This window comes from Leptidea sinapis, chromosome 30, assembly GCF_905404315.1.
Source record: "Leptidea sinapis chromosome 30, ilLepSina1.1, whole genome shotgun sequence".
NCBI lineage: Eukaryota > Metazoa > Arthropoda > Insecta > Lepidoptera > Pieridae > Leptidea > Leptidea sinapis.
Genome location: NC_066294.1, coordinates 7,850,122 through 7,866,003, shown reverse-complemented (window position 1 = coordinate 7,866,003; position 15,882 = coordinate 7,850,122). Strand labels below are relative to the sequence as shown.

At 35.3% G+C, this 15,882-nt stretch overlaps 1 protein-coding gene across 1 annotated transcript; it reads right to left on the bottom strand.

Moving 5' to 3' along the window:
• Nucleotides 1-1,116: 1,116 nt before the first annotated feature.
• Nucleotides 1,117-13,001, bottom strand: LOC126973704 (inositol 2-dehydrogenase-like). Its single transcript, XM_050821033.1, has 7 exons — nucleotides 12,984-13,001; nucleotides 12,606-12,706; nucleotides 10,381-10,632; nucleotides 9,310-9,617; nucleotides 8,139-8,378; nucleotides 4,807-4,962; nucleotides 1,117-3,190 (listed from the first exon to the last, which is right to left on the bottom strand). The coding sequence occupies exons 2-7, from the start codon at nucleotides 12,686-12,688 to the stop codon at nucleotides 3,051-3,053; spliced, it is 1,179 nt and encodes a 392-aa protein (XP_050676990.1). The 5' UTR covers nucleotides 12,689-12,706; nucleotides 12,984-13,001; the 3' UTR covers nucleotides 1,117-3,050.
• Nucleotides 13,002-15,882: the final 2,881 nt, after the last annotated feature.

Genomic DNA, 15,882 nt, shown 5'->3' with positions numbered 1-15,882 from the left:
AAAGTTCGTTTCCAAACAAGACTGCGTAGACCGAGCTTTATGACCCGGCGCCGAGTCTTGTTAGAAGGACCATTCTTGGTTACTGAACATGGTGTTGTTAAGGAATTTCTCAAAAATAGTATCTTGATATAGTTATGCCGATGTTTTGATACCTTTTTCACAAGTATGGCTCAGTCACTTCTTCATAGCTTCATAGCTCCATCAAACCATCACTAAAGTCGGATAGTACCCAAGTTGTACTCTGTCGACTTCCTTATAGCTTTGAGCATAAATACGGTCATTTTGTTTGTTAATTATCACTTAAGAAATGACCAGCACGTCTCTTATAGGCTGCAGGTCCTAAGTCATCTTTTAAAATACGCGACATGGTTCTAGGTGCTTTCTTCATCTCCCGAGATAAAATCTTTTGCTTTTAGACGGGATTTCATCGAATTATTTCCCTTACTGCATTGACCACCTTTTACGTACGAATACTACGTGGACGGCCAGATCTTTTTCTGTCACAAACAGAGGTCTCATTATACCTATTAATAGCCCGGTACAGAAACATTTTACTAATACCAAGCGCACGAAGAGTTTATAAAATTGCATTTGGCTCCATACCTACTTTGTGTAATGCAATCACAGCGATTCAGTTCTCTTTATCAGCCAACTCCATTCTAATACCGCAAAACATAGTACAATGTATTGGCGCCAAAATGAGAAAGCTCAACGAAAAATGACAGATTCCAAATTCAAATGTAATATTTGTTTATTTTTTATTGTAACAGTATTTACGGCCAGATATTATATAACTTTTGTTAAACGTACATTTAAATGTTTGGTGGAACGATTATTACTTGTCTCTTTTGGCGATATTACATTTTGTAAGACTATGAAGCAGATTATCCCCGTGAAGTTTTCACTGTGTTCAAAGTGAATGTATTGGAGCGGAATGTTCCACGTCAGAGGTAAAAGCAAGTATTCATGTTTAATTTCGACCCCGTACTTGAGCTCGTAAAAACTCTTTTATCTGAACCCGAATTCTTCTCATATTTTTTACTAAAGATCACAATATATTTGAACATATTGTTACATATTTCTGTTTAATCTGTTACATAAAAAAAAATCAATTCAAATATTTAATTTTATTTTATTAATGTTTACATGTATATTTAATATATTATATAATAATATAATATTGACACACTTTTTACACAAATTATCTAGCCCCAAGTTAAGCATATATAGCCTGTGTTATGGGATACAAGACCACGATATATTTAATACAATATACTTACTTAAACATACATAAATTCATATAAACATACATATAAAGATACATAAATACATTTAAACATTCATGACTCGGAAACAAACATCCATATTCATCATATAAATACTTGCACCTACCGGGATTCGAACCCGGGAACTCTAGCTTAGTAGGGTCGCTAACCACTCAGTAAACAGGTCGTCTATATATAAAACTGGTGAACTATCACTTCGACGAGAGGTTCAATATGTATGATAAAATGAACCAATTATTAAATTAAATTAAAATAATTTTTAATATTTTACATACTAAAGTCACGGACGAGTTAAAAAAAGGACTCCGTGCCGTGATATTAGCAAATGAAGTACCTATATGCTAGTGTGTGTGTGCGGTTACGGGGGATACTAGTTACACAATTTTTCTCCCTTAAATAATCAAATGGCCACAAATACTAATATAGTATTGGTTTTACACAACCCACGACGGCATTTTTAAAATATTTTATTGCGACGCAAACTGATCTGTCACAGACGATGACAATTATCATTATGGCCGCCTATCGGCCTGTAGGCCTGTAGTAGTGTAAGTGTGTGCGTGGGGCTATGTATCTACACATTAATCGGCTTGTTTTGGTGCTACACTTTTATGTAAAGTGACACGGAGTCCTTATGTTTTTACTAGTCCGTGACAAAAGTATGTTGGAATAGTAACAAAAGCAACATGATTTTACTGTGTTGAATTACCAAATAGATTCAAATTCAAAATAAGATTCAAAATCTGTTATTGAACGTCAAAAACTATCCATTCAAACTAGACTGCCTCAGACCTGAGAAGAACGGGCGCAAGAAACTCAGCGGGCTTTCTTTTTTTTTATAAAAATATGGATTACAATGTATTATCGTACAATAAACATTCATAATTAAGGAGCATGAGAGTGTTCGCTTCATTCTCATATCATTATCATTAAGAAAATCGTTTATGTTATAGTAACCTTTCCCACACAAACGTTTTTTAACAATTCTTTTAAATTTCGCAATACATTTGTTTTGTATATTTTCTGGAATAAGATCATATTGTAAAATATACATAGCCCAATAAAAGCCTTACTAACTCGACTCAACCGAGTAGTAGCATAATAGGTTTATGTGTGTTCCTCGTGTTAACATTATGATTGTCACACTTTCTAGTAAATTCCTCAATATGCTTATGAACATATAGAATATTATCAACAATAAATTGAGAAGCAACAGTAAAAATGTTTACTTCTTTACATTTTTATTTTAATGATTCTTTAGGACCTAGGTTACAAATAGTGCGAATATCCCTTTTCTGCAACACATAGATGGTATTAATATCGGCTGCACTGCCCCATAACAATCTACCATAGGACATAATACTATGAAATGAAATTTGGTTTCATCGCCGTTGTTGCGTATTATTTCCGAGGGTGTCACAGCGGCTGAACAATAACAACAAACCAGTTCAAACGACAAGTGTGTTAAAATGCGGTGTATTTGTAAAGACGAACCACGAGTCGAGGTGATTTTGCAAAATTATTACAAAAATTCATAACTTTTAACATTAAAAAAAAACAAGTACTTTTTAAACAAATTTTAATACTTGTGTATATAGGGGTCTACTTTTTTCAGCTTTAAATATAATATAACCTATATTATATTATATACCCGCTTCTAATAGAGCATTCTACTGTTGGAACAATTTTAAAATCAGTTTAGTTGGTTTGAGCTTAACGGATATAAGAAATATTTAGATCTTTCCCCTTTGCATATCAATAAGTTTACGAATATTCTTCTGGTATATCATCTGTGCTCCAGTCGATATGCACAGTCTCACCAGTTCTTGCACTCTTTTCAGCAGCTTTAACCACTTTACTAACGGCTAACACCTGCCAACTTTTCACTTCTAATGGCGCGTCATCTGCAAAAAAAATAATTAATAGAATGAGCGCTGTATTCACAACTGAAGTAGAATGCGATTAGAACAATACGATCAATAGATAGAAAGAAAGATAGAAAGAAAAATAATAGATTCAAAAGTCACAAAAGCCATTTCACACACAGTCACAAAATTGATTATTTGAGAATACTTTGTGATGTCAATTAAATCATTACCACTGTTTTGGAAACGCCGCTCTAACAGTGATGGAACATCGCAAGAAAGTCTAATCTTTTTATATCTACCTTATCATAGACAAAGAGGATGTAAATACTACATAGTCATAGGCTACAATATTCTAGCGTAAAGAATTTTATTTGTACGCGTTAGCTATTGTTCAGTTCAGCCATTCAAATAATTATATTATGTTTTAATTTTAAATCAATATTTAATTTATTTTATATAATAATAAATTCTTTATTATGACCAACTAAGGATCATATTATGTTAGTAACAAACTTAAAACCTAGTGTTAGTACAAGATATCTTAAAAGCCTTCCTAACCTAGCCTAACCTAACCGACCTGTCAGCACATATTGTATCATACAGCAGTGGCTCAGGAGGCCTATTACCAAAATCGATCTTCAGATCCGAAACACTTTCGTAATAGGAAAATGTACAATAATTTTGGTGATAGGGCTCCAGGTACTGACAATTGAAACTGTGCGAAAATTCCCTCAGAATGCAATTTGGGCTAGCCCGGACCCTACGCAATAGAGAGGTAAGCTTACGCATAGTCGCGAAAAACAACCTACGCACACCTTTGCAAACATCCCCGAAGCGCTGCAATATAGTGGCAGCCCGAATAACATTCTGAACGCATTGTTATACTGAACACGCATGCTACTATTGTAGTGCCTCTGCGCATAGTCGTACCACATACTACTCGCGTAAAATGAGGTGCAGTAAGCTTTGAAGAGTGTAATTTTTACTGGCACGGTACAGCGAGCAAATCTGCGGATGATCATATTTGCCTTAACAGACAACGCCTTGCGCTCCCACTCGATATCTGCATCATCGATCTAAGCCAATTTAAACTTAAATTTTGTTTTAATTACTTTAAAATTTTTATATTGCAATTTGAATGATGCATCCATCATTAGTACCTAGCATAGTTTTTAATGTATTCAAATTCTAATATTTTTATTCAAAATAGGATGTGACATCACTTATTAAAAGTGAAAAACTACCACCCATTCCAAAACGAATGCCTCAGACCTGAGAAAAATGACCTTTACCACACAAACGTTTTTTAACAATTCTTTTGAATATCGTAACACTTTTGTTTTGAATTGGATCTTCTTGTAAAAGCATATACATCGCCCCACAAAAGACTTACTAACTCGACTTAGCCGAGCTGTAGGCATTATAAGTTATCGTCTGTTCCTGGTGTTAACATTATGGTTTGAACAGTTTCTAGCACTTCAATTCATTCAATTCACTTATGTGTTGAATTAATGCTCATGAACATACATTACATTATCAAGAATATATAGAGAAGCAACAGTCAAGATGTTAATAATTATTAATCAACTAACCAAACTTAGACAAATATTTAGTCTGAATTAAAATTTTCATAAAAAAATAAAAACACTTACATTGTACAACATCTAAGAAGTTTTCCAATTCAATTTTGTATGCAATGTGATGTCTAGAGGGGAAGGAATAGTAGATTGGGTTGTACTTAACACCCTCTAGTCCAACTACGTATTCTGTAGAGTGTAATGGTCTCGGATTATCAACCTTAATCATACCTAAAACATAAACAATAAGGTATTTTTAAGTTACAATAACTTAACTTATACTCAAGTTACAATCATTGAACGTAGTTCCTGAAAAACGTTCCAAGCCACGAACTTAAAGGAATTCATGTTTAAAGTTTAATAAATATTAGTGTATTCCATACATGTGGGTTGGGCTAATAAGTCATGATGTCATTTAACAGTAGGACTGCCATTTTATGTGAGTCCCTTAATATGAATCACGTGACCAGTTTTGTGTTCTCAACTCAATTTCGACATAATTGTTGTTTGAAACTTAGAAAGATCAATTTTTCTAGACTTCTTTGCACAGAATGCCAGCTAGGTACAAAAGTAGTGTCGCAAGCCTTAGACTGGGTTGACATCAACTAACTTTAGCAATAACAATAATATTAAAAAAAAGCAAAAATTGAGTTGCACCATTTGACAATTTCTAGGTGACGCCATAACTTTAACTGTTAACCGTAACGGTCCATTCGTCACCGGTTAAAGCTATTGTTAATGTTAAATAGCTAAATAGCGACCTCTCAAAAGTTTTAAATCAATATTTGATATTGACTTGATATTTCACTTTTTAACTTTAACTATGCCAAGGAATACGATGGTGCAACACATTCCACAGTCTATGTTAAAGTCAACGTTATTGTAAACGTAAGTATTTGTATTTGTTAGATGAGATTACTAATTATAACAGTATTCACGACCATCATGTTCATGAACCATCCTTTTCTTTGGAAATATGGTAGATTTAATATGGTATGGTAGATTCAGTAATTTAAAAGAAATATTTATAGTGAAGATTTAAGAACGCAAAGTTTAAGTTTGATTATAGTTTATTTGACTTTGACTTTATAAACAGCCAATATGATGCAACCCAACCATAGTGTTTCGGTCAATGACCTGCATAAATACTACTGGACAGGCTGTTCCAAATGTTTAATAGTAAATTTTTTGTGCCTATTTGAAGCGCTACTCGTGAGCGTCCAGAGAACTAATTTGGCGTAATGCAAATGGCGGCGAGAGAAGCGTACAGTATTTTTGCATGTTGAATTAATTTCGTTCGTTTTCTGTATTATTTATACTTCAAGAATCAACGTAATACACATATCTTTTGTAAATAGTTTCCCACCATCTTTCGTTGTTTACTGTGGTTGTCATCTCTAGTTTTAGTACCGCAGACTCAGGCTATATGTCCAACAGCGCCAAAATGGCGAATATCAAACAGTCACAAAAGCACTTTCACAGCCGTCAGTCCTGTGGTATATAGTAGAGGTCAGTGGTTTCGGTTCAACGACGCCGTAGCTAGTGATAGGTATTACTGGGCTAATATAACTTAACATCTTATTTCTCAAAGTGATTAAGAGTGACATAATTTTGGATTCGTTCATGAATTCTGAGGGCACTGCATTGCAAAAGGCGCGCATCACTTTTTTTATATTCTCGTCACTTTTTTACACATTAAAAACAGTGAATATTCAATTAATTAAAAATTATTTTATTTTTATAGGAGTGTTCGCGCCAGTTAATTAATATTCCTATTATCATATCAAAACCTCATATACTCATTTCCCCAAAAGCGCACGTTTATATGTATATTATACTCGTTTCATTCGCATTCAACGGAATATATTCGTACCGAAAGGTGGCGTGAACTGCTACTAATTAGTCTTCATTCGGTCGCCGATATTTGTATGTATGTATAGGGGCTCCTGTTTCCGCAATTAAACCACTAGTATGGGTCCATTTTGCGTGCAATATTGGCTAGTTACTCCAACCAGCCCACCTCCTTCCAGAAGAACATTCTTGGGGTGTTCGCAGACTTCCTGGAGCGACCTCGTATTGGTCAAGGTTTTTGCCCGTTGGTTGGCCACCCTCGCACATTCCAGGATAACGAGACTGACCGTTTCGGCCTCGGCTAGACATCCTCTGCACTTAGGACTGTCCGTTACGGCGATTGTGAAAAGGTGCTTGTTTAGTGATGTGTGGCCCGTTAGGGTGCCCACCATTATACGGATGTCATGTCTGTGGAGGCTGATAAGTCTACGTATCAGTTTGGGCGACAGTGCAGGTATCGCTTCTTTCGACTGTCTACAGCTTGAGACATTCATCCATCGGTGTTGTGTAGGTTGTTGGTGAGAGAGCGTATCTATGAGCGCATTTGGCTGAAGGGCAGTGGCAGAAGTGGCAATGAACCAGCCACTTGGGTCACCACTGTATACGCAAACGCTCTCGTGACAATCGCAATTCAAATTCAAATAATATTATTAAAAATAGGATGTGACATGACTTATTGTAATTCAAAAATCACCACCCATTCCAAAACGAATGCCTCCGACCTGAGAAGAATGGGCGCAACAAACTCAGCGGGCTTTTTGACATCGAAAAAATATGTTTACATAGTAATATTGTACAATCAAACTTATTATTTAATAGCTTGAGGGCGGTCGCTCCATTCCCAATACGTGAGTAAGAAAATTTATATTATATTTTGAACATTTTCTGGGATCTTGTTGTAAAAGCATATACATCGCCCCAAAAAAAAACTAACTGACTCGACTTAGCCGAGTAGTAGGCATTTGCAATTGCACGACAACCCACCGCTGATCGCACCTCGTCGACCACGTGAATCCTCGACGGTCGCATCACCGAATTTACTAGTGATATTATAAGATTATAATAGTAGTGATTCGACTAGTATATAGGTACCTATAGTGTAGTATGAAGGAAACCCACAGTTCCCGGACAAAATACGATTGAGACTTCATCTGCGCACAAGCATACCATTTGTAACCCCTGTGATATTCCAGGTTAGTGCACTTGCTACTTTCATCAATCCTCTTTGTTCGCGTCTTAACCTCACCCGCAAATGACAGTCCACAAATCTTCATTGAACCAGATTCACCAAGGATATAAAATCACTTTTTGACTGTCAAAAAATTACCTACTTGTAGAAAAAGTATGCCACAAACCTAACAAGAATGGGTGCAAGAAATCAAGCAGGCTTTTTTTCTTTAGTTCGTTACTTTATGTAGTCGTACAATAAAATTTATAATTAAATAGCCTGAGAGTGTTTGCGCCATTCTCAGTCTGTGGTATCATTAAGAAAATTATTTGTGTTACACAGTTAGTATATATAGTAGTATCGTTACCTATATAATATTTTTCTGTACCTTTGTTTCCATATAGTTCAATACGTTGATCAAAACCATAACAACTGCATCGGCTAGTATCGATCAAAGCAATAGTTCCAGAGGGGAAAGTAAGAACAGTAGCGACGGTGTCATAATCATCGACAGCTTTGTATTCGTCTAAAATAGCACTCGCAGATACTCGCACACTTGTGGGCACTTCTCCCAACAACCACAAAGTTAAATCGATGTCATGGACGGTCAAATCAAAGAATATTCCACCTGCAAAACAAATACGTTTAGTAGTTTAGTGAAATCAAATACACCAATGCCAATGTGACGTGCAGACTCTTGGGCGTCAGGGCCTATCCTGTCTAAATTTGGCAGGCCGTATCAGACGTCATGCCAGCATTAACGAAGTCATGCGCAGGGAAGTTGTCGCTGGCATTTGTCAAGCCACTATTAAGCAACTATTTTAGAGCCAAATTTACATGCATCCTGATGGAATGAACCTAGTGGCTTGGACACAGTGAAGGGCGCGGGTGTGGGTCGCGACTTGCTTCGACAGTCAGGCTCTTTCTCATGTCCAAGCAGGCTGCTGCTTCAACTGCCGAAAACAGCAAACGTCGTAAATATGTCAGTCTCAGTGGCTTATATTTTTGTGCCGTTCGGTGTCGAGACACTTGGTCCGTGGGACCCAGCGGTGCGGAAAATGTACAAAGTACTATGTGTCTCAATAGGGCTACTAAAAACCCAAGCGCTGGCAGCTATTCGGTCAACGAATCAGCCTAGCTGTCCAACGAGGAAAATCTACCAGATTTCTTGGTACACTTCCTCGTAGCAATAGTTTAAATTTTATGTAATCATTTAAAGTATTGTCAAAATAGTTATTAGCTTAGATCATTTATACGTCTAGATAGACTGTGACAACTGTGAAAACGTCGAAATAAATTGAGATTGAATGTTAACCTCTATTTTGAACAATGCACACACACAAACACAAAGTGACAAACAAGTCACTAGTGTAAGTAATAAATCTGGCCTGTTTTCATTGGTTGTTTAGCAGGAAGAAGATAGCTTCTTAGATATAGATCTAGACATATAAATTATCTAAGGTTATAAGTATTGTTTTGTTTTGATTAAATAATCATTAAGAATGTAGTTTATTATTTACTTTGAAACATATACCAAATCTTATTTAATATGTACGCACCTGAGGTCTTTATGTATTCAATGGGGGGTAGAGGTGAGTCTCTTGTGGTCCCTTTAACAACTTGGATATGACCAATTTCACCTTTGCGAATCCGTTTCTTCAGGTCAATGTAAGATGGTTCGAAACGACGCATGAAAGCAGCAAACAAAGTACGCCCTTTAGCTTGCGCAAGCTCGTAGCATTGTTTGCTCTCTTCGACAGTTTCAGTAATTGGTTTTTCGCAAAACACGTCCATGCCATTTGTAAGGCACTGCGTTATAATTTCGTAATGTGTTTTAGTTGGTGTGAAAATAAACGCTGTATTCACACTGCAAAAATATATGTTGTTTTTTATTTGATTGAGCTTTTTTTGTATTAATTGTTTTAAATAACTTCTGGAATTTAATATACAAATTTTATAACTATACCAAAATTTATAGACGACCCTGTACTTTAATCCCCTTATTCATAATGATGCACTAACTTTAAACAGCCGCTAAAGAGTGTTTTTTCTCATTCTGACTTAGGTCAATAGAAGAAGACAGAGTGCGATTTAGCAATGCTTTAAGTTAGCAGACTATTATGAATAAGGGGCTATTTAACCAACCAATGTTGTTAGTGCCATAACTGGAGAGTTGGAAAAACATACCAATATTGATGCATAATGCGTTATTTGGACGGTTCATTATGAATTATTCAGGTTCATGACACATTACAATATAAGATAATATATATGTGTATGTTGACTATGTAGTCAAATTAAGAAATCAAAACTATGGTGTCATGAAAAAGACACCCACTCAGCATTTTTGGAATTCAGATTAGGATAACCCCAATTCCAACACTGATTTTCAGTAGTTACCTACTAAGTCAACCTGTTGACAGCAGCCGTAGACAACACGGTTCCTTTCAATATAGATCTTAAAAGTCTTAAAAATAGTATTTCTAATTTAAAAATTAGAAAAATTTGAGTACACCCATAAAAAGAGTTCATCTGATTCGGCTAGCTTCTCAAATGTATTCCTTCCAAGGACTTTCACGCTTATTCACTCGAATACTTATCCATAAAGTAAAATTTAAAAAAAAACTTACGAGTTGTCACTGTATACTCTGTCGCTTTCGTTCGGTGTGAGGAATGTAACGTCTTCACTCAAAGACCAAAATATCTTAAGCTCGTCAAACCTATGTTCGTGATCGTCCACGATATACTTTATGTGAATCCGTGGATTTCGGTTTAGGTTTGCCATGTGGATGGCACCAGCTCGACCCAGACCGAATACCGCACCAATAACTGGATCTTTTCGTTCTCTAACACTTACATCGGCAGCTACATTTTGCATGTACCTATTTATATAAGAAGTAGAATTAATAAAGGGTTATCCCACACATTAGGGCCATGCCCGGGACGTGTCAGTAGCATGGCCATGGCGAGACCGAATCGTGTTCTGAAAGATTTCCGTACACATTTCTTGGATAAACTGAGCGTTCCATCCTTCCCCGCCAGTCACTTTATTTTCATTCGTTCAGTTTCTTCAGAGAACTTTTCAAGGTTGGTAAGATATGCCACAAGTTGGTACCGTGACCGGAGAGTGATGGAGGGCTAATCCAGTACGGTAATGAAAACGTAGAAAGAATCGAAAGATTGGAGACGTGACAGAAAGATGATGGGAAGACCGGCAACGAAGCTGCAACTGTGGTTAGCCGCCCAGATAATAGGAAGAAGGCACATCAAGGGACGAAAAAAATGAGAACTTGTGAGACAATTAATGTGCCGGACCTCTCCTGACGGGGGATGTACCGAAACCGGTACATCTCCCATTGTTTCGGTCGGTACCTACTTCTTGATGACCGAAATGTCGGTAAGACCATGGGAAGGAGGTGGGTTATGTCGCTTTTTCTATTCCCTTCTCTGACTGTAGGTTCAGTGCTGTAGGGTGAAATAGATTAGTAGTATTATTTTACACAGAGTTTTAAGCTATTGCATAGCTTCTATTGCGGGCCTTGAGCGTGGAGACCTAATCCAGAAATTCCGTAACGAAAATAAAATAACACCCCACTTACTAGATGTATATAGATATTTCGCCATAATCATTACAGTTGCCGTGGGATAGCGGTTATCACGCATGCTTTTTGTGCAGAAGGTCCCAGGTTCGAACCTGGGGTACGTCTTGATTTTTTTTAATTTCTTTATTTTTTATATCATTTTTTTTTAATTTTAATTTTTATTTACATTTCTCCGAATCCAAATTTGGACGAGGTAGAGCATTTTATTCATCGCACTTTACTGGAGTACACAGAAGAAGGGTCGAAAATACTTGGTACAAATGGTAATAAATTTCCACTTATTTTGGCTGGCGATTTCAACATCAACTTTGCTGATAAAAAATCAGAGCGGTTGACAACTTTTCTTTCGAAAATATTGAATTTGAAAATGAATAATGATCCACAAGAATCCACAACAAAATATGGAACCACCATTGACGCGGTATTTTCCAGATATTTAGAAGATATTAAGTCTGAAACGTATGTTTCTTATTTCAGTTACCATAAACCTATAGTTTCAATGATAAATATTCCTGAATAACCTACATGTATTGCAAGATAATATAAATATTTTGACCAATACTAACTTCTCATTTATTTAATAAAAGAAAAAAAAATGTTTTCTTATCGGTCACCACTGGTACGGTACCATCGGTAACTTGAATTAATATCAAAGAAGAAAAAAAAACAAAGGAAAAAAATACTGCATAAATAAAATAAATAAATAATTATAATTGCATAAGTTGATAAAAAATGGTATGCAATAGCTTTACCGCGGCAGTCCCCGAGTGCCACACGTCTTTTTTTAATTGGTTATGCAATTGCTTTAGATAAAAAGGAAATGAATTATAACAAGAAATACAAAAAAATTCTGGGTGTCTTCTTCTTGTGCCTCTCCAATAGTGGAGGTTGGCCATCAACGATTCTTTTGCGTTCTTGCGCCAAGCGAAATAGTTTTTCTACGCTGGCGATTTTCGTCCATTCTGTGTTTGCAGACTTTTATATATTTATGTGTACCAGTTAAAAAGGCAGTAAGCTGCAACGAAAATATCAATAAACGCGTGCACGTCATATCGTCGGCCTGGATATAGACGTGTTTGATTTGGTTCATGACGGAACATGTTCAGAACATCCATTTTATGTGGGGATAGACATTTATACAGCTTTTTGAAACAAATGTAATTGGAATAAAGAAAATATTTAACTCTCATATATAGTTTCATTAAAATAATTTCATAATAGTACAATACATATTCTAAACGAAATTAACTTACTCTTTAAAAAGTATGTCGACATCAGGCGGTCCCGGTTGGTTCAGATTGTATGGTGAAGGCCCTGCGAACTTTTTAGTAGCCATTGAAGGTGTGATGGAGTGCTAAAAAGTATTAAATATATGTTAAAAATAAAAAAAAATATATTCTGACAGCAATATTACAATATATCTGCTTCTTTATGTGAAAAATATGATCAATTATATTGTGGAGATACAACTTTCCCAACGTATCCCAACTTTATAACATTGCTTATTTGCTGCCTATTTATACCCTCAGGTCCTACTCACAATGTAGATAACTCAAAAGTATATCAAATAAAATAATATTTAACTATTTATTTTATTTAGATCGTATTACAATTTAGAATGATAGCATTACTGAATGACTCGAAATTCGCCAAATATATTGCAAATGTAAAAGGAAACAATTATACGATTGTTAAGGTTGCGCTAGTCGCTTATTCTTCCACACAATCGTAGTATGGCGATATCTACCATATACGTTGTACGTTTAAAATGAAAATAAATATTTATTTCACTCATTATTATCTAGCCTTGTATGGAAACAAATAATTTAAAAAAATATGTCGACAGTTATAGACGTCGTAACTTCCATATTGTAACGGTAAAATTTTACGCATCTTTGGAGATAATATACAACTTAAAGAGTTTGGAAATGGTGAAAATGTTACCATACAGGAATTACTTACTTACTTAAAAATTCAAACAATTTTATTTTGAAATGGTATAGTCAGTAGATGACTGTTTATAAAATTTTACGCGCTAGTTTTCGTTGTAAATCATTAGTTATTAAATTTATTCTCAGATAATTTATACGTCTAGATAGAGTCTCTTGCTTCTTAGACAACCGATAGAAACAGGCCAGGAATATTTGTTTAGTATGCGTGACAAGATACGTCTTACACTCACGATTTGTATGATATTTTGTGTTAGCGTGCGTGAATTACTCAAAATAGAGGTTAGTTCTAAATTTCTATTTTTTCGACGTTTTTACAGCTGTCATAGTCTATTTAGACGTATAAATGATTTAAAAGAATTTAATACCGGAGTGTGCCTGAGTCACTGACCTATATATATACCACTGGACTGCAGGCGGCTGTCAAAGTGCTTTTGTGCCCGTTTGAATCTCGCCATTTTGGCGCTGTTGGCCATGTAGCGAGAGTCTGCGGTACTAAAACTAGTCATCAAAACCTCAGCAAACATCGATAGGTGGTGGGAAACTATGTACTAAAAAAATAATAACATGGAAAATTCTAAAATATTTCAGAGTACATAAGTCTCTGGACGCTCGCGAGTGACGCTTCAAATAGGCACAAAAAATTTACTGTCAAACATATGGAACAGCTGTCCAGTGGTATTTATACAGGTCAGTGGACTGAGTGCATTGACTTTTTACTGCTCTTTAAAGATTACTTTCGCACATGATGTTGGATGAAATTGTATGCATTTTAGCCGTGCTGAGCAACGTGTTCTCTTTGTCGACTAGTGAACCCTTAAGTATTACATTGATATTCAAATGAGCTTATCAACTATGTAATTTATTTTAAAAGTAGTCACGTTGCCATTAATTAACATCAAGAATGCAAGTAGGTAACAATTAATATAAGTAATTAATTATTTAAATTGTTTTTATCGCTATCTATAAATAGAAGTTCGGTAATGATGACTTTGGCTTTATAGCGCCCTCTTGTAGCAGCTTTACGTACTTCTTCTTTACAAATAATATGGACTCTATTCAAGGCTTAATGGTTCTCCATTAATCCACAAGATGTTGTCCACTAGTTTCTTTTCGTGAATCCACAACGTTAGTGGATAGTTCGGTTTGCTACTACAAAATTCATTTATTCTTTACTTTTCAAATGAAGTTCTTTAAATAGTGAATTTAGTATCATATAAAAGTGGTAGGTACCAACACGAACACAACAGTCTGATATTAGGCTGACTTGTTGGTGGGTGAAACACTTCGCTCATCACCATAGACTTAGAATATACTACCAATTTTGATTAGTCAATGTGTACGTAAGCTAGTTTAATATTCAAAATACCAAGGAGGTAATGCAAAGCGTGGCTGAATGTTTCATCATCATCATCATCAGCCGGAAGACGTCCATTGCTGGACAAAGGCCTCCCCTAAAGATCTCCACGACGCTCGGTCCTGCCCTGCCCTCATCCAACGTATTCCGGCGATCTTGACCAAATCGTCGGCCCATCTTTAACTTCATAGCATCATTATTAAATGTTTTTTTAACCAAATAGTTGTTACGTTATATTTGTATAAAATGACTATTTTACAGCGTAAATACTTTAAATAAATAACTTTATATTAAAAATTTATACGTAAATGTCTTGGGCATAAATACTGAAACTAAGAAAACAAAAATGTTTCTATTGCAAATAACATTTATTACTTTTACAGTGTGTTAGTTTAATACATAATTCATATAAAAAGCTTATTCGAATTGGAGTTCATTGGCTGCAAACAGTCATTTAAACGTTGAGGCCAGTTATCAATAGAAGCACGCACTCTTTCAATGGGAAAATTCTTCGCTGCTAAGCCGTACTCTCTAAAACTGCCCATAAATCATTATATATATATAGGTATGGATATATACATGTTTATTTATTTAAAATCTAAATATATAAAAATGAATTGCTGTTCGTTAGTCTCGCTAAAACTCGGAGAACGGCTGGACCGATTTGGCTAATTTTGGTCTTGAATTATTTGTGGAAGTCCAGAGAAGGTTTAAAAGGTGAATAAATAGGAAAATGCTGCTAAATTAAATAAAAACAACAAATTTGTTTTTCTTTTGATGTGTCCATGCATAATTTCTATGAGAGAATTTATTGACGCACGGTTTGACAGTTCTGCTGTGAAACAATTTCATTACGACAGCAGGGTGCATATTTTACGAAATAATTCTTGATGTTATGATATATTATTGACAAATTCATAAAAAGCATTATTTTATTTATTACTAGCTGATACCCCGCGACATCGTTAGCGTACGTATTTTTACACCTTGGGGTACATTACTGGACTTTTAGTAGGGATCCCTAATTTTTTTTTGAAAATGTTATATAACCTATAAAACTCGGGGATAATGTAGCTTCCCAACAGTGAAAGAATTATTCAAATCGGTTCAGTAGTTGCGGAGCCTATTCAATGCAAACAAACAAATAATCAAATCTTTCCTCTTTAAAATATATATACAGAACAGCGTCTGTCGGGTCAACTAGTCTATATATTTAAAAATGAA

Coding starts and splice junctions, on each gene's coding strand:
- LOC126973704 (XM_050821033.1), bottom strand. CDS start 12,688: ATGGCTACTAAAAAGTTCGCAGGGCCTTCACCATACAATCTGAACCAA. Junction 10,633..12,605: donor GTCGACATACTTTTTAAAGA/GTAAGTTAATTT, acceptor TTATATAAATAG/GTACATGCAAAATGTAGCTG. Junction 4,963..8,138: donor TGAACTATATGGAAACAAAG/GTACAGAAAAAT, acceptor TTTATGTTTTAG/GTATGATTAAGGTTGATAAT.